The sequence below is a fragment of the Acomys russatus genome, chromosome 13 (assembly GCF_903995435.1).
Source record: "Acomys russatus chromosome 13, mAcoRus1.1, whole genome shotgun sequence".
Lineage (NCBI taxonomy): Eukaryota > Metazoa > Chordata > Mammalia > Rodentia > Muridae > Acomys > Acomys russatus.
In genome coordinates this window covers 56,054,823-56,077,896 of record NC_067149.1, presented here as the reverse complement: position 1 = coordinate 56,077,896, position 23,074 = coordinate 56,054,823, and the positions used below count along the sequence as shown (strand labels likewise).

Sequence of the window (23,074 nt, the reverse complement as noted above, 5' to 3'; positions counted from 1 at the left end):
AGGGAGGAAAGAGAAGCAGAACTCTCCATGGCCATAGAAGAAGTTTCAGAAAGACCTGGGTGTGATTATGGTGACAGCTGCACTCATTAACAAATTAGAAGCACATATTTTCACCACTACTTGAGCTGTAAATATACCTGCTGGACATCAATAGATGTGTACCCATCAGTCCTATGGCTAGGCAGGCACACGTGCTAATAGGATGGTCTGGATTTTTATCTTCGGGCTCTTGTATATTCCCAATAATGTGTCTTCATTTACTGAGAAATACTGCTATGCAGCATTCAAGGAATATGTTCACCTTGAAGGAGATGTGATGATTGGTGCATTTCTCCCTCGTAATCATTTCCACGAAGTCCAAAGCCTAAATAGTGTCTTCGGTTCATTCCGGATTCAGGATATTCCTATACAGTAAGTACATTATTCATTTCAGAATTCAGAATTCCTGTGACTTCAAGGATGTATGGATTAAAACTTTCTTGAGGTTTTTTTTTTCACAATTCTTCATTTCCGTTGTCAAATGTTAAACATATTTTCATGTGTACTACTTTTATTCTTTCGAAGGAAAAGTGATGAATTTTATGATCTTCATTTTGATTTCTCCTATGATACTTGAAATTCATGATCTACTTTTCTCAGGCTTGTAATGCCAAAGATTACAATAATATCAGTATTAAAATGTCAATGTCTAGACAATTTAATCTAGGTATTACGTGGTATTTCCAGGCTTTCTTTAATCCTAGATGTTACGTTGTGAGAAGAGATGATGTCACTGAAAGCTGCGACCCCTGAATACCTGGAATGTTGCTGCCGTGACAAGTCCTCAATACATTACATGCTGCTGATTTCAGAACAGGACTGTCACCCTTAAATTTGGGGAGGACTTTTCTGATCACCACGTCTTTTTCGGTCTCTCTCTTTTATGTTTCAATGAGTCTTTGCTAATCTTTTTTTCTTCAACAGATTTTAAATGCATATTCATTTGCCAAACATGTTTCTCGTGCTTCTCCACATTTGTACTGTTGTGCCCATCAAGAATCTCTTTATTTACAGGTGACCACTTAATTTTTTTAAGCTTTTCAGAAATGTTGAAGACTAAGGAAAAGTATCAGAAATCTGTGATTTCCTAGGACAAATTAATGACAAATGTCCAAGTAGGAATCTTCATAGAGGATATAAAATGTCCTTATCCCATGCAGATATTGGAAGTCTGTATGGATCAATTTAAAAAGACCCTGGATAGAGTGAAGAAGGTTGTAAGTATCTTCAAACAAATGAGAAAACTGGTAGGAAGATAGTACTGGTAATTTACAAGATAAAATATAATTATGAAGGTTAATTATACTCAATGTGATATTACTCTGTAATTCTTAAAATTTTGGTGGGATAGTAATAAAAAATCAAGAAGAAAGGAAGAAATACGTTCACACTTAACAACTCATGACCTATTGTTGGTCCTGACACAGTTACATTACAAAGGTGGCCACACTTTGAAAAACTTTTATGTAGATGACATCATTTATACATCAAAGCAGTAGTCAAAGACATAGTCAATGTATGTTCAAATTTTTAATGTTCATATTTTATCTCAAATAAAAGCACATATATGTGCTATATGCTTAGCCAAATGTGGACATTAGATATAGTTTGGATTCCCTCCTCCATATTCATAACTATTCCCCTTGTTATTCACATTTTCCTCTGTTCTGTATTTGCAGTCACTCAGGAACAACTGTACCTATGTATGTGTTTTTCTCTGTAGCATGCAGCAACAAGCCCATATGTGAAAAGAGTATTCTTCAGTTATATGAGCCATGTGTTTCTGGTTGGTCCCAGATAAATGAAAGGATTGTATCGTGTAAAAAAAAAAAAAAAAAAAAAAAAAAAAAACCTCAAATTTTCACATAGGCAAAATTAAAATCAAAGTAGTTCATCAAAGGAAAATAATATTTTTTTCCATAAAATACAACTCTCAATCCTATTTTTCTGCATATCTTTAAATGAACTGTATTACTATTTCCAGAATAAATAACTGATAATGTAGAGAATCTGCATGTTGTGTAGGACAGTAATCTGATGTCTGAAAGTCATCCAGAATTGATTTCTCCAATTTTATCCTTCTGTGTCTTGCCAGTGAAACTGGCTCTGCTCCTAACTGTATCTTGACTCTGAGTACATTTCCCCACTCTTGCACATGGTTTTATAACTCAGATCTATTTTTCCATGAATTGAAAACCTGTGTTTATTTCTTTGTACATAGTCAGATTGGCCATTGAGTGTTTTCTAGTCTTCTAAGCCCTTTCATGGATGTGTACCATGTATTGGTGTGCATTCGATAGCTTTAGTATTGCCATCATGTTGATTGCTCTTCTATCTACTGATCTTTCCTCATCCATACATTTTCATTTAATTAGAACTGTGGTTATGTTTGATAGTTCCCCTTATCTCAGGACAATGAAAATGGAAAATGTAATTAATATACATGAATATTTTCAAGCACAGCTGAAAGTACAAACACAAGCAGGCCATCAAGTGTAGACCAACTCCTCTGATATAACGGGTTTTGCCAGGCTATGGCTGGGGAAGAGTACACAGGCAATCATGGTCAATACTGTGAGAATTGGCCTACCTTTCTCACAAACACACTTACAGAAAAAGTCGTGAACTCAAACCTCCGTAGATTAATCTACTTTAAAATTAATGCACTAAGAAATTGCTTGCCATATTTTTCTGACCATAAGATGCTCCTGAACATAAGATGCATGCAGTTGTTAAAGCAGTAAAATAAGAGAAACAGTAAAAACAGCAATTGGACCATAAGGCGCACCCTAATTTCCCCAAACTTTTGGGGGGAAAGTGCATCTCGTCGTCTGAAAAATACAATAATTGTAAAATATTCATAGTTTTCTACTCTAATTGAATAATTAAATAATGCATGAATTATTCTGTGATTTTTCAATCCAAATTATGTGATGCACTGAACACTTAGAAATAATAATAAAAATTTCTTTGATTTATGAACTTTCCTACTGGTGGTTCTGCATATTATGGTAATATTATGATCCTAATGAGAATGTTGTAAATCTTACTTAGATTATTTTTTGAGATCGCATTATCTTATGCATCACTTTAAAAATATTATTATCAGTTTCTTAACCATTTCATATTGTCCAAAAGGATGTTTTTGTCTTATATTCCTTTGTGTGTTCTATAGTTTTATGTCAACATGGCACATATTAGAGTCAGTGGAGGAGGAGGACTCAACTGAATAAATGCCTCAATAAGATCAGGCCATAGGCAAGCCACTCCTGAGCAGGTGGTCCTGTGTTCCTAAAGAAAGCAGTCTGTGAAAGCCATAATTAACAAGCCATTAAAGAGCCTTCCTCCATGACCTCTGGCTCAGATCTCCAGGTCTTGCAGTGCAAGAGTCCCTGTCCTGACTTCCTGACATAAGAGCAGTAAGGAATAAGTGTAAACCTAGTGTGCTGGATAGACCAAAGTAAACTTAAGGCAAGGTGAAGTCATTTGAGTCAAGGGAACATCAATTAAGAAAATCCATCCATGAGATTGGGTTTAGGCAAGCTGCTCCTACATTATCTAATTTATATCATTATGACAATGAGGTAGGCCAGTCCTGGCTTGGTAGTCTTTAATTGTATAAGGAAGAAGACTCTAAGAAATTCATTATGTGCAAGCCAGTAAGTAGAAACCCTCAATGGCCTCTGTATCAAATTCTGATTCTACGTTTTGGCCCTGTTTGAGTTCCTGCCCTGACGTCTCTCAGCGATGTCTAACTTAATAAGGACTATAATGTGGAAGTGTAGCATAATAAAAACTTTGCTCCCCATTCTGCTTTTAGTCATGATTTCCTCACATAATGGTAACTATAATAAAGACATCAGATAAACCTTTTCCTCTCCAGTTTGCTTTTGATATGGTGTTTCATTCAACAAGCAATAACACTAACTAAAAGATCTCATTTATGATTTTGCTTTGTTTTGTTCAGTGTGAGTGTGTGTTTGTGTGCATATGTGCATGCACATATGTGCATGCATTTTGTGTGTGTGTGTGTTTATTTATTTATTTATATTTTTCAACAAGGTCTCTCTAACTCAGGTGACCCTAGCAGTCCTGGAAATTGCTATGTAGAGTACGCTGGTGCCTGCCTCTGCCTCCTGTTGGTAGCATTAAAGGCATGCCATTTCTTTCTCCCTCTCCCTCTCCCTCCTCCCTTCCTCCCTCCCTCCCTTCATGTGTCTTTTCCTCCATCCTTGCTTTTTTTGTTTGTTTGTTTCTTTCTTCTTTTCTCCCTTTTTCCCTTTCTTAATGAAAGAAGCAGACATGACCTCAGAGATCCACCCGCCTCTCCCTCTTGAGTGGTGGTTTAAAGGGCATACATCAAACCTAGCTTCCCTGTTTTTTTTTAAAATAATGATAATAGTATGTTTGCTTTTTAAATTTTTCATGTTTCTTTGACAGAGTTAGTGAGGGATGGGGAATGAATTTCCTTGGATGCAGAGGAAATAGAAAAAAAAAAGAGAGAAAAAGGAAAAAATTTACCGTTATAAAAGAAAGATATTACATATGTCCTCAAACACAGAGTTACTTTAAATTTATTAACCAAGATGAATGTTTACTCAATCTATGAATGCAGATTACAAAATCACTGTACAGAAAGAATGAGAAAGTATCAAATAAAATTGTGTTGAACTTTAATCATTGTCTTAACCATAATACGTGAACTGTACATTTATATCTCACAATATGTGTTGTCAAACAAGAATTTTTTAAAAATGTAGGGATAAAATCTTGGTCATAAGGTTTCTATCTCCTTATCATTATTTTGTGTGTTGAAGCTCAGAGCCCTTCTGGTGCTTTATCATGAAATATGTGGTGGTGATTGCACTCTATCATGTATTGTCTATTGGCAAAAACTGTATTTATATTTCTGACAAATGTTCCCCCTTTAGACATAATATTACCTATTTTAGCTTTTAAAATAATTCATTACTAGCTGTTAATGGTGGTGGTGACTTTAATGCCAGCACTCTTGAGGGCAGAACCAGGAAAATCTTTGTGAGTTTGAATTCAGGCTGGTCTTTAAACTGATTACAGGAAAGCCAGACTACACAGAGAAACCCTGTCTCAAATAGCCAAAACAAGGGTTTATTAATTCATAATAATTCCATACATAATATTTTGATCATATTCACCCATGCCACCCCTCATCTGATAATTTCTCTCTCCTCTACTCCCTACCCAAATAACTTAGTGCTTCTTCTGTCTTTCACAGCCAAGTCCAGTTAGTGTTCTATATGTACTATTGTAATGGAGTCTTCCTTTGAGTGTGGTTGGTCATCTTGTGGTAACATCAGTGAAGAAACTGACTGTCTTTCTCCCAGCACCTATCAAATCTCAGTAGTATCTCAGCTAGGCTATAGATTTCATGTACATATCCTTCTCCATGACGGTATTTTTGTCTTCTTTGATCACTCATGGTCTTGTAATGCTTTCACAATCATTATGAGTTCCAATATACAACATATACAACTGTTGTGGACAGAAAATATTTCTTCCTCGTGGTTATTCAGAGCCTCTGGGCCTTACAATTTTCCCATTTCCCTTCAGTTATGATCCCTCAGCCTTGTTTGGAGAGTTGTGATATGTAAGCTACATTTATGACTAAGAACATCATAACCTGTTTTTATGTGCACCATGATAACTCATTGGTTTCTGAATTATTTGCCATCCAATGCAAAATGAAGCTTCTCTGATGAGGGCTGAGGCATGCATTAATCAATCCATGGATACACTGATAGGACTTGGTTTCATAGTGTGTCCATTTAGCAGAATAACAATTCTTCACTTGGGTTTGTGACTTAAGTATACACAAATTCTGTCTATTTTAATAGTGGCAAGTATCTATTCCATACCATGGACAGACTTTATGTCACACTAGAAAAAAAGTGTCTCCACATATAAACTGTGTCTACTTTTGTACCAGAATGCATATAATATGAATCCAGTAATTATTGAAACCCTCAATGTACATAGGTGAAGGAGAGTGATGATTACTTTTATTTCCTTCAGTAGAATGCATAGCAACTTTCAGTATTTGAAACACAGCAAGGAGAGATAAAGTATCCCAGTGAGTACCAGTTCATTTCTTCATATTCTGTAATTCAAGTACACACTATTGTAAGCAACAGAATGTTATGATTAAGTTCTGCAAAATCCAATCTTGTATCTATTTGAATATACCCTAGACAATAAATTGGAAAGATTATCATGTTTGACTTTCTTAATGTGACTAAGGATGGATCTTGTAATTATGTATGAGTTCATTGAAATGAATGGATTTCTGATGTGGCTCACATTTATGCCTAGCACTTTGATTTGAGTATTCGTTATCATAGATTTCTAATTTTATTTTAATTGGCAGTTTCTGAACACATACTTTAGTCTTTGTAGTCTGTCACACTCTCCCAAATTTGGTTTTCATTATTTTACCCTGCAAAATACAACTTCATCTTTAAATTTGACTTTCAATTATAGTATATATATATTGTTTCATTTTCTTTCATTTGCATGGACTTTCTGGAAAAATTCCTAAGATGAAAAGAATCACACCTCATGCCATGCAATCCATAAATCTCAGCAAGATCACAGAAAATGAATATAGAGAAGGGAAGAAAAACTACAATGTTCTTTGAGCTATAAGGCAGGTCAGATATGTAGCAGATGGGTAGCCATCAAAAGGAAAAGAAGTTTTAGAAAGAAATAGTGAATCACAAAGTATCAGAGAGGCAAACATTGGTTGAAGCAAGCAAACACACACACACACACACACACACACACACACACACACACACACACAATACATCTGACAAAACAAAACACAACAAAAATCCCTATGTGACTAAAATCCCAGAATTCTGCAGAAGAATTTTACATCTAAAGATGGTCTATTTCTCTCATTTTCAGGTATGTTTTATTTGGAGTTAATCTGTTTCCCAATATACAAAAAACACTGCTTCGGCATTATTAAGTGCATAAGTTTTTGTCTCACTCTGTAATTATTAGACAGATCAAAATTGGCCTAATAGGATAAAATGCTCAAGATGCCAGTCTTGAGTTCTCCCAAAGGACATGAGTGTACTAATGCAACCCAATGACCACAGGGAGGGTAAAAGTAGGGAGAGGTGACTCCCTACAAGTTTAATGGCTATAGTGCTGGGATTTTGTGCTGAAACTAAAAATAATAAAAAAAAATGTGGAGTTAGTTGGTGTTGTCCACTCTCTTATGCACAGCATTGGGGAAGTAGAAGCAGCAAGAATCTTAGTAACTTCAAGGCTGGATTAATTTAAAGAGTGTGTTCCAGGTCAGCCAAGTTTCATGGTCAAACTCTGTGTCAATTAATCAAATAACTCAGTTATTCAGTCGATATTTTATTGAAACCAAAATAGAAACTGTGTTAAATTATATCGAGAGACATAAGGACACTGGATGTCCTTCTCCATCTTACTCTCATATTTTTGACAGCTATATCTACATATAGATTTATATCCACATAAGTAACCTACACAGTTCACAAACACATAGAAAGGTAATATAAATTTGGCTGTGGATTCACATGAATTTTGAGAAATTGAGAGGCAGAATTAATAATATCCCCAGGAGTTCAATGCCTTCCTTCCTCATAGCATGTTCTAGGCCATAACCTTATTGCAAAATATTATAAAAATGAGATCTTTGGCAATATATGGTTTGATTTATCTTTCTGCTCTTCTTTAAGAAGCATATTTTCAAAGGAAAATGGGTGATTGCATCAAGATATAGTGACCTTTCACAGTTGTGGAGGCAAAGGCCAAGCATTCTGATGTTTTGTGTTGCTTTGCTTTGGTTTTGTTTTTTTGAGACAGCATTGCTCTGTGTAATGTTGACAGTCCTGCGCTCAATTTTTAGACCAGGTTGCCTAAATTCAGACACCAAGATTTTTTATGTTTGGTCATAACCTAAGACTTTATTAATGGAGAGATTTCTTTTAATTTTTCACACATAAAACATAAATATTGATATGTAATAATAAATTAGAGTTCCAGAGGTCATAAATAATGAGTGTTTTATTATAATATTTTATATACTGCTATGTATTTAAAATGCATATACTTATACCTGGCAATCATGAAATATATTAAAATATTGAATTCATAAAAACACTGGCATTTGAATTATGAAAACCATTGCAATAAGTAGGAAGGCTGTATTTTCTATGTATTTCTAATGTATAATTTTATGCAATCTTTGCAGGTATAATTTTAAGAGCTACAAGTTGTATCTGGCCCTGGTTTTTACCATTGAGGAGATCAACAGAAACCCTCATATTCTACCAAACATAACTCTGGGCATTGATCTTTATAATGTTATACCTTTTCAACTGGATATTTTTTATGAAACCCTTACTTGGATGGTAAGGACAGGGGTGCCTATACCAAATTACAGCTGTGGAGGGAACAGAAAGTCCATAGCTGTACTCACAGCAACAGCATGGACAACATCTCTTCTTGTTCCAACACTGCTACAGCTCTACAAAATACCTCAGGTGAGGGGTGGGGGGGAACTAGGAGTCAAGTATCATTGTTGACATTATAGGTGTCTTAAAATGTAAAATGGTGGCACTTGTTTTAATCAGGTATCAAAGGAAAGTATGAGGGTAATTGATGATACACCCATATGTCCAGATCTTGAAACAGAATGAAGGAGAGCTGGATAAGACCAGCACACTGGAGACATGTTAGCAATTTTGTGGAATACATGATAATGGGTTTGCATTTTGAAATATGACATCCTGACTGTTTCCATCTCTTAATTCAGGACTGAGTTAGTGTTTGATGTCAATATTCTTACTCTGGTTTTCAATTTTGTTTTCTCTTCAGCTCACTTTTGGATGTTTTGATTCTGCTTTGAATGATCACGGTCAGTTTCCTTCTCTCCATCAGATGAGCCAGAAGGACACATCTCTGTCCCTTGCCATAGTCACTTTGATGCTTCACTTTAGCTGGTCCTGGGTTGGTTTGATCCTCCCAGATGACCACAGAGGGATTCAGATTCTGTCAGATTTGAGAGAAACTATGGAGAGGAATAGCATCTGCATAGCCTTTTGGAAAATGATCCCTGCGAACTTGATTCCAGCTGCCACTATATCATGGAAAGATCTGGAGGAGATTCAGAAATCATCACCAAATGTGGTTGTCATTTATGGGGACATGGTTTCTTCACAAAGTTTAATGTTTCGCATTGCAAAGCTCTTAGTGACATGGAAGGTCTGGATCCTGAACTTTCCATGGGATGTTGACAGTCGTTCAGATTACTTCATGTTAGGGTCATTTCACGGGAGTCTCATTTTTTCACACCACTATGAAGAGATGGTTGAGTTTACCAATTTTATTCGAACAGTTAATCCTTACAAATACCCAAAAGATATTTATCTTCCTAAAATTTGGTTTTTATTCTTTAAATGCTCATTTTCTAAGTCTAATTGTCAACTTTTGGAGAACTGCCAGCCTAATGCTTCTTTGGAGTTATTACCCAGACACATTTTTGACCCAGCCATGATTGAAGAGGCCTATAATATATACAATGCAGTGTATGCTTTGGCCTACAGTCTCCATGAGATGAATCTTCAGCAAATACAGAAGCAACCATATGCTAATGGACATGGAGAAACATTCCTCCCCTGGCAGGTAATATGTGTCCCTGTGTGTCATAATATCATCAATGTGACTTTTTAATTATATTCTGTGACATTTCTATTGTGTATAATGATTTTTAGAATATATTGTCAATAAGCACATAAAAAAATACTTGTTTCCGTTCATGTATAAATGCATAATGATGAGTACTACTCCCTGTAAATGGCTTGGAAGGAACAAGGCACATTTTAATAAGTCAATATTAAGTTCACAATACAAGTTGCCTAATAGTTTTCTACATAAGCTCTTTATTATTAACCATGAGATTTTTTCATATGTATTCCTCAGAGAAAATATACAAATATAGAACCAGAATAGTTAAAATGCTTCTGAGCACTACCACAGCTTTATGATGTTAAGGATCACTTTCCAGTTCACCTTTATTCAAGACCTTCATTTTATGGACAGAAAATCTGAATATATCAAAAAAGTGGAAATGAGTGGCTTGCTTTTAAAAGCCACCATAGTCAGCTGAATCCACATCCCTTTCTGTCTTGAAGTGTTGGTTTTACTTAATTCGACGATTTCTCTTGAAGAAAATGAGATTTTCAATTTTTTAAACATATTTTTTACATATACATTTATATTATCACACATACATAAAATAGAATACATACAGTTTTGTTCATACAAGTCTTTCACGATCCTGGTTAGAGTAATACCAAGATCCTTTGTTACTACATGTGTGCGGTTATTGTGAAGGGTGTTGTTTCACTAATTTCTTTCTCTGCCTGCTTTTCTTTGGTTTTCAGGAGAGCTACTGACATATTTATTTATTTATTTATTTATTTATTTATTTATTAAGTTAGTTTTGCATCCAGCTTGTTTAAAGAACATGTTTATCACCTGAACAATTTCTATAGTAGAATTTTTGGTGTATTTCTATATACTCTCATATCATCTGTGAATAGTATCTCCGTGATGTTCTCTACGTGTCATACTGCCTTGTCTAGGACATCAAGTACTATATTGACAAGGTATGAAGAGAGTGAGAAACCCTGTCTTCGACCTGTCAGCATTTTATCATGAGTGCTTAAAAACAATAAGTTGTGGGAGTCTGCCCCCATGATTGACAGTGTTACAAAAAAGAAAAAAATATACTGGTTGAGGAAGTAGTGAGTCAGGTTCCAAAGACAGGGAGATCTTGCAGCTCAAACTGACAACCAATCAGATTGTTTCTTTATATATAGGCTTCACAGAAAAAGAGAGAAAATGAATATCCAAAAAGTACGGTGTTCCGTTCCATGTCTGGGAATAAAAGTCCAGCCATAATTAGAAGGTACAAGTAAAATAGGTTTTTAAAATTATCAGCCCTACAACCCCTATCAAAAGAATTTAAAGAAGATCTCTGCTGAAGCAAACACATTTATTAAATGACACTCTTCTTTTAGCCGGGCATGATTTGCAGATTTAAAGTGCTCCAGAGAAAGAGAAAATGTCTGAAATGATGTTTTCTTTTTGTAATAGCAAACATTCACACCTATTCTTACAATATTGAGGAATAAATAAGCCAATATATCTAATTTACTGAGTTCTATAGCCCCCGAAGTGAGCCATATGTGGGGCCCTGCCTTTAAAGTACATTTTCAGAGAACTCTTGGTGCATTAAAAAATGAGACCTTGAATTTGGTACCAATTCTCATGGCCAGTGCCAGGTTGTTATGGTTTTTAATTTATATTGTTCTGAATATACTGTCTGAGTTTGCTTAAGGTGTATACCCCAAGAAGATTACTGGAGTCTTTGTACCACTGAGTAATTCTGAGCTTTTTGCTTCTCAGCTTTTATGTCAATTTCAAGGTATAAGGAAGACGGGCCTTATAGTGTTATTTACTTAAAGCACAAGGGATAATAAATCTAGGACTTAATAAAAGAACTCAGAAAATAATTTTCTCAAGAAAAGACATAAAATGAATCATAATACAGAATGTCCACAAGAATGCACTAGGCAGAGACTAAAACCTAAAAGTTAGAAATAGAAAATCAGGGACCATAGGCTTGGGCTCAGGTTTGCAGAAACTGTGACAAACAGTTATGCTCCCTTTAACTTTCACCATTACCAGTGGATATGGCTGTGACAACTGAGATTCTTTGTACTACTTAAAAACAAACAAACAATAAAACTCCAATATTTTCTAATCTCAGATGTATTTCACCATATGTGCCTGCGTCTCTTTTAGCTCCTCCCTTTCCTAAAGAGCACATTACTGAATATTCCTGTGAGAGATCACACAATAATGGATGGGAGAAGAAACTTAGACTCAGAGTATGAAATTCTCAATATCTGGAATTTTCCAAAGGGTCTGGGATTAAAGGTGAAAGTCGGAACTTTTTCTCCAAATGCTCCCCAAGGTCAACAGTTCTCTTTATCTGATCAAATGATACAATGGCCGATAAAATTTACTCAGGTGAGTTCTGACTCATTTCATTTCTTTTACCTTCAATAATTTAAAAATAATTTTCAAGATGTATTGATCTGACTCTCACACAAACTCTGGTGCCCCTTTTCTGACCACGTCTCCTGGATGGGGAGACCTGGTGGCACTCAGAGGAAAGATAGCAAGTTACCAAGAAGAGATTCAATATTCTAAGAGCATATATAGGGGGAGGAGGTCTCCCTCAATCACAGACATAGGGGAGGGGAGAAGGGGGGAAGTGGGATGGAGGGAAGAATGGGAGGAAACAGGGGAAGGGCTAACAATCGAGATGTAATATGAATAAATTAATAAAATTTTTAAAAAGATGTATTGATCCTTGGACGGTCATTTGATAACAACCAATATGAACAGGTGATAAGAAACTGCACATAAAACAGCCAACACTGACTATTTTTTCATTCCCTGGCTCTGATCAATGGAAAAGCTTATTTTCTTATGAGTACAATAACTATTAGACTTCTGTCTCTGCCTCAAAACACTACTGCAATATTATTTCATCATCCAGACAAAGGAATTTTAGTGAAAGCTGAGGCATAATTTTTGTTTTGTCAGCATCAGAAAAGGTAGAATAGCGTGACAAGTGTGTCTCTGTGTGCTCCTGTGTGTTCATTATAATTGGTTTGTTGTATCAAATTGTCAACAGAAGCATCTGAAGAAGAAACAGGGTTTTGTTTTTGTTTTTCTGACTGTAAGCCTTATTATATCATGGTGGGAAGTGATGACATCATGTGCTCAGAGTAGAAACAGAGACCAAAAAAGGTGGTTGCTCATCTTCTATCTCATTTTCATTCTGTCTGTGTCAGAAGACATGGAAACACTGATCCTCATTTTGTGGTGTCACTTTCCACCTCAATGTAAATTTCTCCATAAAACTCCTCACATACATGCACATGATTTGTTCCATGATGAATCCAAGCACTGTCAAGCTCTCAAAACACGTTCACAACCACATTGGATATAAAAGCTACTCCTAGAAATCAGTAAGCATAGAGAGAAGTTGAATCTGAACCCATACCGTGACTTTCTAGAACACAGCTTTAATGACATAGTCTTTGCAAGAGATTTATAGGATTGGACCAAGACTTAAGGGAGTGGAGAGTGTAGACTAAAAGTTGCTAAAGTTAGTAATACCAAAGCACATTATTTTCAATTGTAATCATAAGAGTTTGCAAACTAACTCTTTGATGATACTCAGAAAATATCTATTTACTTAATTAAAAAAAAAACATTGGGCATTTTCTAATAGCTTTTATCTCTCTCAGATTCCTCAGTCAGTGTGCAGTGAGAGCTGTAAGCCTGGATTCAGGAAAGCTGCCCAGGAAGGCAAGGCTGTCTGCTGCTTTGATTGCATTCCTTGTGCAGACAATGAGATTTCCAATGAGACAGGTAAATACAGTCATCCAATTGGATTTACAATTTATCCATGGGAGTCTATAATACCTAAGTAAATTGAAAAAGAGAAGAAAAACATAAACTTCTGTTTCTTGATTTAACATTAAACAATGGTATGACTTTTATTCCCTCAGGAAAGGATAGTGTGGACATGAAGTCATCCTTGATTTGCATCATTGTTCCATTGCAGACATTTGTCCCCAGAAGGAAAATATAATGCACTAAAAATAAGATGGTTTTATTTTTCCATGATCACAGTGTTCTGAGCACCTTTGTTTATGTTTTCAAAATCTGTTCAGTAACATGTAGTATTTACTTAAAGCTTGTATTTCTTACATAATCTTTAATATTATTCCCAGTACAAGTTTATTTATTTATTTTAGTGCAGGATAAATGACTGGAGAGATGGATTTCATATCCCTACTACATATATATTATCTTTATTAGCACTCAGTGTATTTATTTTTTTATTAATTTATTCTTGTTACATCTCAATGGTTATCCCATCCCTTGTGTCCTCCCATTCTTTCCTCCCTCCCATTTTCCCCTTATTCCCCTCCCCTATGACTGTGACTGAGGGTGATTACCTCCCCCTGTATATGCTCATAGGGTATCAAGTCTCTTCTTGGTAACCTGCTGTCCTTCCTCTGAGTGCCACCAGGTCTCCCCCTCCAGGGGACATAGTCAAATGTGAGACACCAGAGTATGTGAGAAAGTCATATCCCACTGTCCACTCAACTGTGGAGAATGTTCTGACCATTGGCTAGATCTGGGTAGGGGTTTGAAGTTTACCGCCTGTATTGTCCTTGGCTGGTGCCTTAGTTTGAGCGGGACGCCTGGGCCCAAATCTGCCTATCATAATGTTCTACTTGTAGGTTTCTAGGACCCTCTGGATCCTTCTACTTTGCTATTCTCCCATGCTTCTCTCATTTAGAGTCACAATAGGATGTCCTTTCTGCTGTCCCAGTTTCCTGGTAAGTGAAGGTTTTCGTGGGACATGCCCCTTGGGCTAGTATGCAGATATAAGTGAGTATATACCATTTGAGTCTTTCTGCTTCTGGGTTAACTCACTCATTGTGATAATTTCTAGCTCAATCCATTTATCCACAAATTCTTGAAATTTGTAGAACACTCAGTTTATTTTGATCTACTGAAAATAGACTAATTCATATAAAGTTCATATAAAAGTGTTTGTCTCCTTTTTAAAAATTAAAAATAGACTCTTCTCATTCAATATAAACTGAATATATTTTCTCTCCCTCTACTTCTCTGGCTTCATTTCCACCCCTTCTCTTATCAGAGATCTAGTTGTTAAATTTCTTTAGGGAAAGAACATGCTTCTAAAAGATAATGAGAAAACATAACAAAATAAAATATAATAAGCTAAAGCAACAATCATCATATTCAACTTGGGGACTAGAAAACAGGACAACAGTAAAAGTCCAAAGATTGTGCAGAAGAACCAGAGATTCATTTCTTCAGACATTCATGAATCCAATAATACAACTAAACTGAAAGATGCAGTAGATTTGCAGAGGACCCAGTACAGAACTTTGTTGGCCCAGTGATTCCTGAATTAGTCTCTCTCTGTGTTCAAAAAAGTTAGTTGTTGCAGAGAGCCTGTACTTTGGGTTTATATTTTCTCCTGTATATACCCATTTCCCCTGCACTTTCCACCTCAACTTCTATGAGTTCCATAACATCTAAGAGGAGTGAATATATGAGAGTGTCTCACTTTAAGCTATGTGTTTAACTCTCTGTCTGTCTGTCTGTCTGTTTCTCTCTCTCTCCCTGTGTGTGTGTGTCTCTTTCTATCTTTCTCTGTCTCTCTTGCTCTGTCTGTCACTCCCTCTCTGATGTCTCTATGTGTGTCTCTGTATGTGTTCTCTTATGCTACAGGAGTAAAGAAGGGAGCCTCTGTGAAATGGGTTGATTAAGCCACTGATCTCTGGGTAAAGTAGAATATAATTAGGAATCATTTTTTAAGACAAGTAGAATTACTCTTACACAAGGTCTCTGGAGTATTTAGCCTCTTATTTTTGGTTGCTCAAGTCATGTCAGGAATGGGTCCAATCTCATGGATGTGGGCTCTGTATCAGCTCACATGTTGATTGGTTACAACCTCAAGGTTTGTGTCACCATTACCCTAGAACATTTTGCAGACATAATTGAATGTAGATCCATAGTTTGTGCTTAGGTTTGTATAAAGACACATCTTTTGACATCCTATGCAATATCTTTCTGTGTCACAGACAATCAAAGATGAAGTTGAAGGTAACATGTAGCACCATTTTAACCACACTATGCTCAATGTTTTGTTTTGTTGTGTTGTCTTCTGCAGTGGGGTCTTGATGTCAGTTTCTGCAGACTACCCTATTAACTTGAAAGCAGCCCAAGTTTTCTGTAGGCATAAGGATCTTGTGCGATGCAAATGCTGATATCTGTAAACTCCCCCTATCTGTTTGCAATCATTTTTCTGAATATTTCCTGTATAAATGTTTTTTAAACATTGTTTACCAACGGTCCTCTGATATGCCAACAAGGCATCTTACACCCAATTTTCTGAGCAAGGGAGACAATAGGGCTTGACTTACTGCCAGCAAGGAGGGGAATAGTACATGAGGAAGTACAGGATTCAGCCATAGGAAAGGGCCAAGATACATCAAGAGAGAGCTAGAACAAGGAAAGCTACAAAATGCAAGTATCTCTAAGATGTAAACTGGAAGAAACCATATTAGCTTTGGGGGTTAAAATATATTAATAACCATTGAGCTCTGGTGCTATGAAGATGGCAAAAAATAATACAACAGTGTGTCTTACAGGCATCTCAGAATCATAAATTGCATTGTTTGTAGCTGTGGCAGTACTTTCATTTTTCCTGTAGTATTGGACATGTAAATTATGTATGACAATGACAGAATATCATTAGTTATCATCTTATTGATATTTTTAAATATGTTGTACTTCCTTTTACCCTAGGTCTTTGGAATATCTAGTTACTTGCTCTTTCTTACCCAAGCAGTGTATGTATGTCATGAACACTTGTTCATGGACTGTGCCTCAAGTCAGATTAGATATTGGTTGCCTACTCACACAAGTCCTGTGGGACCATTGCCTTAGCATATTTTATATGCAGGGAACATTGTAGGTCAATGTTTCTGCGGCTGAGTTGGTTTCCATATTTCCCTTTCTTCAGCGTGGAGACTAACTTAATACATGAAAGAGATACAACAGAGGTAAATTCTCTGTGTGGGCACCAACCAGCTCAACTTCTCTATTTTCAGGGAGTTGTGTGAATGTTGTTCTCTGCAAAGAAGACCCAACCTGTTAGTTTGTGCAAGTATGTCTCTCTTTGCAGTAGTCTTTATTATTTTGGGATTTACATGTTATCTCCTGGGCCAAAATCTCCATCGATTATACCCATTCCTGTGACTAAAAGTGTTGCCTGGTTATAAGAGATGCTCATCTGACATTCTTTAGCTTCTTTTTTTTAAGGAGTTCTCAATAGGATCCCCTTTATAGATTCAAGAATGTTTCCACATAAACACAACTTCTATTCTCACTTCCAGCTACTTGTTCCAACGTTCCGTCTGTGCCATCTCCACCCTCCTTTGAGTTTTCCTGGTCCTTTCTCCACCTGCCTACAGTCTGCCTGTAAAATATATTCAATTTCCCCTTCCTAGGGAGATACATTTATTCCCACTAGATGGCACTTCTTTTCCTAAACCAGTGGTGTTCAATCTGTGGAAACAAAAATCACTTTTAAAAGGGTTGGTTGACACCATCAGGTAGGAGAAAGACATTTACATTACAACTCAACACAGTAGCAAAATTGAAGTTATGATAGAGCAAAAAATGAATTTTATGGCTGTGGGTCACCACAGGAAACCACACCGAATTACAAAGTCACAGAATTATAAAGGTTAAGAACAAGATTTCTGGTTCAATGTATTGTAGCTGGTTTACTTAAGGTCTCATATCTACTTATAAGTATTACATACCATATTTGGTGACTTTTTTATTTTGGGGGGTTGTCCTATATCACTCAGGATGACGTTTTTCTAATTTTATTCACTTGCCTGCAAATGTCGTATTTTTAACAGCTTTGTAATTCTCCAATGTTTAAGAGTAACAGTCTCCTTTATCCAGTCTTCTATTGAGGAACATCTAGCCTATTTCCGGCTTTTAGCTATTATGAATAAAGCAACAATGGATATGGTTGATCAAGATGTATTGTGCTATCAGATGCTGTTCTTTGGGTATATGTCTAATAGTTTCTTTAGCTTGTTTTTGTTGTGGATCAATCCAAAACTTGCTGAGGAACTGCAATATTGATTTCTATCGTGGTTATACAAGCCTACATGCCAAGCAACAATGGAAAGGTCTTCTCCTTATTCCACATCCTTACCAACATGGGGTATCACTTGTGACATAGATCTTGACCATTCTGTTATGTGTAGGATGGAATATCAAAGATGTTTTGATTTGCACTAGACTTTCATGATGGTTAAGAATGTTGAATATTTCCTTACATTTTTCTCAGACCTTTGTGATTACTTTAGAAAACATTCTTTGTTTAGATATGTGCAACATTTTTAGTTGGGTTATTTTTTTTTTTGTATGCAGTGTTTCTTAAGTTCTTTATATATTCTGGAAATCAGTGGCCTTCAGATGCGGAGTTGTTAAAAGAAATGTATCATTTTGTAAGGAGTTGCTTTGTCTAAATGACTAAGTTCTTTGCCTTACAGAAAAAAATTGCACTTCCTTGAGATCCTCATTCATTAATTGTTCACCTTAGTGCCTGTCCTATCATTGTTCCATTCAAAAAGTGTTTTCCTGTACTAGTGAATTCAAGGATATTTCCCATGGCCTCTTCTGTCAGGTAAGGTGTATTTTCTCTTATAGTGGTGTCTCTGACCCACTGAGTGTTCAGTTTCCTGCAAGGTAATGAGTATGGAGATGTCTACATCCTTATCATCCAGAAATCTAATATTACCATGACCATTTGATAAAAATGCTTTCTCATTTCCATTATGTAGTTTTGGACTCCTTGTGAAAAATCATGTGTCCTTATATGCCTTTTTAAAGTAAAACTAATTAATTTACTTCTTTATATTACATCTCAGTTGGCCTGTACTCCCTACTCTTCTCCTGGTGCCATTGTCACTCTTCCACCAAAACCTTTCCATGACTCCTGAGAAAAGTAGCCCCAACCCTAATCAACCAACTCCAGGACATCAACTAGCATCTCAACAGTACTGGGCACATCCATTTCCACTGTTGCCTGGCAAATCAGCCCTTCTAAGGGAAAATGATTACAAATTTGGCAGTAGGGTCCATGTCCTAGACAGTCCCTGCTCCTCTTTTACTAGGGGACACATATGAACCCTGAGGTGCACATATGCTATATCTATGTATGTTCCCTAGGTTCATTACATGCAAGGTTCTTGGTGGTCTTCATTCTCTGCAAGATCTTCATTGCTCTGGTTAGTTTGCTCTGTTGGTCTTCTTGTGGAGTTTTTGTATATCCAGGTGTTTTTATTACCCTTCATATTAAAATTCTTGGAAATATCAGTGATAACAAGGCATGTACTTAAATGCAATTCAGGCAAGATACAGGAGGCCTATAGCCATTATCAAAATAAATGAAGAGAAACTCAAAGCAATCCCACTGAAATCAAGTAACTTTTCTTTTTGAGTATTTTTGCATCTATGTTCATAAAGAAAATTGTCCCATGATTCTTTTTTCTTTGTTGAGTATTTGGATTGAGTACAGGGAAACTATGGCCTCACAAAATGAATTACAAAGTGTTCCTTTCTGTGCCTTGTGGCATAATTTGAAAAGAATTGACATTAAATATTCTGTCAAAATCTAGTAAAATTCTCTACTAAGTCCATCTTGCCCTGGGCTGACTTTCTTTGAGAGAGTTTAATGACTGCTTCTATTTGACTCAGGGATACTAGTTTACTTATGTAATTCATCTGATCTTAGTGTCTTAGACAAAAGTTATCTATTACTTTTATATTCTCCAATTTGTTGCATCAAAGGTTTGTTAGTGTCTCCTGATTACGTTTAATGGGAAAGATCTGTGGACTCTATAGGAGAGGGGAACACAAGGCCAGGAAGGTTGCCAAGACTGTTCTACTGAGCAGTGGATGAGATTGGGAGGTGAGGGATTTGGCGTAGGAAGTGGAGGGAGTAGAAATTCTGTGAGCAGCCTTCCTGGTTTTTTGTCAGACGTGGCCTGTGGTTCACCAGGGGAACCTGCTGGAGCTGGAAGCTGGAATAAAGCAATGAACAGAGGGAGGTAAAATAGGAGGAGTTTAGTCTGTGGATCAACAGAAGATGAAAGCAGGAAGGAAAGGGTCTATAGCATGTGTTCTGTTTGGTACTAAAGATGAGATTGATGGATAACCTCTTGGAAAAAGGGACATGGCCTGCAGAAACTCTCCTGGTATTCTGGCAAGAATGCCCTCTATTTGGGTTATTTTCTCTTAAGTACACTCTGCTCCAATTTCTTACATGTACTCAACATATCCCAGTAAGCTCACCGCTACTAACACTTTTGAACTCATCGCATACTTTATAGTCAGTGTATTGTTTTCTTGATTTTTTCTTCTCATTTTGTGTGTGACTTATTTGGTCATCTTCTTGAGTCTTAGTTTCAGAATGTACCATGGATCCTGGTGAAGTAGTCTACTGCTGCACAAGTAAAACAATTAATTCTCCTCTCTCTGTATATTTTTGCAGTATATTGTTTTGCAGGATGGGTAAGATAATTTCCTCATTGGCCTTAATCAAACAGGCTACTCATCCATAGTTGTTCACAGTTTCTTAGTACAATGCCAGTGTTGACTGGAAGCAGGAAATGTGCAGTTCTAATAATGTAATCATTTTGCCTTCATATCCAATATATTCCTTGTATGTTGTAATAGGTGGTTTAAAAGTCCTTGTTTCAGGTGGGGATTAAATCATCACTTATTCTCAAGATCTTCTGCAGTCTTTTTTCCTGTCCCGCATCACAGATCACTGTGAAAAGAGGCTTCTTTGACTAAGGAAAAGTGTTACTTTGGATGTGTATAAACACAAATGTTTAGGAAGTTGTTTGACAATAATTAGATTAAGCAAAATAGAAGCACTATGTTCCTTCTTATGTGAATGACACCTTCAAACCACAAAATTTCCTGTGTTTTCATAGTAAAAGGCTTGAAATATCTTTTAATAAATATTTTTTTGCCTGCACTTTAGCTATATGGTAGATCCATAACTATTTTTAATATGTATTGGATAGGATCACCCCAGTCATGTATACAAAATCCTACACAGTTTTCTGTTAGTGACTATATTTTGAAAATGTATGTAACTAGTTTTTGGGTGAAGCATACATGATGATATATGAAAATCAAAATACCATTGATACAATTATATAGAATAGACAAAACCTATTTCTTAAAGAGAAGTAACATTTTATATAATTGTTTAGTGAAACATATGCCGTGTAACTTATGTAAGTCAGAGATGCAATTTAATTCTTGATGGATCCAACCTTCAATATGAAAAAAACACGAAAAATTGAAGCATATAAAGAAGTCATGAGAGTATGATAAGTTTGAGATGACATTTGAGAAAAATTTGATTTTTAAAAAGTTGATCCCACTATAGAAAAATCCCAAGAAACTAAAAGAGACATTAGAGTCACCTGAAAAAAATTTGGTAAATATTCAGTTGAAAATATAAAACAAAGACAATCCATTGCTGAGGTTATTGGACTTAGAAATACACAAAGGTCTAATATAATACAAATATGTCATTATAAACAGAGGTGTTTATGTTTTGTAATTAAAGATAAAAGCCACAAATGTTTAGGAGTAAATTATTCAAAATTTCCTTTTTGAATACCTGGAAATATTTCAGCACTTCTCTCTATATATGTTAAAAATAATGTATAAGCTAATTATTACAACATATTACTAGTTAAGGATTTAAGCTTAGAGGTTAATGATATATAGAATTTCAAAAATCTTTCAGAGTATGAGCTAAATCAGAGAATGAAAGGGATTTGATGAAAATTATTATATAAGGGTCTTAAGTCAGAGAACACTATTTAAAAAAACAAATTAAAAACAGCCTTATTACACAAAATATATGTCCAGCATTTGTCTGTTTTTGAATGATAATGTCCAGTTAAAACTAAGTTATACAATGTAATTTTTTTACTTTATGAATTATAAAATATATGCAGAAACATTCACAAATCCATAGAAAGTATACAAAGACAAAGGAAAAGCATTGGTCTTCGTTCACTTTAGTCAGCACAGGACACAAGGGCTATGTAGATGTGAAATCATTCACAGAGCAACAAATGAAGGTGATTCTGAAGTATTTCATTGAGCTGAGGTTGAGTAACAGCTTAGGAGGAAATGCATCAGGTAGGATTGATTCAGTCCCTTCTATTTCTGAACAGATATGGATCACTGCATGGAGTGTCCAGAAACTCACTATGCAAACTCAGAGAAGAACCACTGCCTCCAGAAATCTGTGACCTTTTTGGCCTATGAAGATCCCTTGGGCATGGCTCTCACCATCACAGCACTGTGCTTCTCTGCACTCACAGCTGGGGTCCTTTTAGTCTTTGTGAAGCACAGAGACACACCCATTGTCAAGGCCAATAATAGGACTCTCAGCTACACTCTGCTTTTGACCCTCATCATCTGTTTCCTCAGTTCCTTGCTCTTCATTGGCCAACCCAACACAACCACATGCATCTTGCAGCAGACAGCATTTGCAATTTTGTTCACTGTGGCTCTCTCCACAGTGTTGGCTAAAGCTATTACAGTGGTTCTTGCCTTCAAGGTCACTGTTCCAGCTAGAATGGTGAGGTGGTTGATGGTATCAAGGGCCCCTAATCTCATCATTCCCATCTGCACACTCATCCAACTTGTTCTCTGTGGGATCTGGCTGCTTACCTCTCCACCCTTCACTGATCAAGATGCTCATGCTGAACATGGTCACATCATCCTTCTGTGCAACAAGGGTTCAGAAGTTGCCTTCCACTGTGTCCTGGGATACCTCTGCTTTTTGGCACTTCTGAGCTATGGCTTGGCCTACTTGTCTAGGAATCTGCCAGACACATTCAATGAAGCCAAGTTCCTGTCATTCAGCATGCAGGTATTCTTCTGTGTGTGGGTCACCTTCCTTCCTGTCTACCATAGCACAAAGGGGAAGCTCATGGTGGCCATGGAAGTCTTCTCTATCTTGGCTTCCAGTACAGCACTCTTTGGCTTGATCTTTGCTCCCAAATGCTACATCATTTTGTTAAGACCGGAGAAGAACTCTGGTCTTGACATCAGGCACAAAGTCCATTCAGGAAGAACAGTCATTTAAAATTTACTTTAAAAATAAATTAATCTCTATTAGTAAATGAAACACAATAGCTGAAAGAGTGTCACAACACTGTAATTCACTTATTCTGGGATCATATATGATTATGTG

General features: G+C 36.2%; 1 protein-coding gene across 2 annotated transcripts; it reads left to right on the top strand.

Annotated features, from left to right (window-relative positions):
- The first annotated feature begins 202 nt into the window (after nt 1–202).
- Nucleotides 203–22,966, top strand: LOC127196877 (vomeronasal type-2 receptor 116-like). 2 transcript variants are annotated; one of them, XM_051154617.1, is made up of 7 exons: nt 203–355; nt 6,061–6,089; nt 8,312–8,603; nt 8,938–9,744; nt 11,932–12,159; nt 13,452–13,575; nt 22,047–22,966. In XM_051154617.1, exons 1-7 carry the CDS (start codon nt 203–205, stop codon nt 22,964–22,966), a joined length of 2,553 nt encoding a protein of 850 aa, XP_051010574.1. The 2 variants fall into 2 exon arrangements, with proteins under 2 accessions (XP_051010574.1, XP_051010573.1); XM_051154616.1 differs by lacking the exon at nt 6,061–6,089 and having other exon boundaries at nt 203–411.
- Nucleotides 22,967–23,074: the final 108 nt, after the last annotated feature.

Bases quoted from the DNA above. Each gene is read 5' to 3' on its own strand.
- LOC127196877 (XM_051154616.1), top strand. From the start codon at position 203: ATGGTCTGGATTTTTATCTTCGGGCTCTTGTATATTCCCAATAATGTG. The intron at 412-8,311 runs GTAAGTACATTA...CAATCTTTGCAG, and splicing joins ATTCAGGATATTCCTATACA to GTATAATTTTAAGAGCTACA. The intron at 8,604-8,937 runs GTGAGGGGTGGG...TTTTCTCTTCAG, and splicing joins AGCTCTACAAAATACCTCAG to CTCACTTTTGGATGTTTTGA.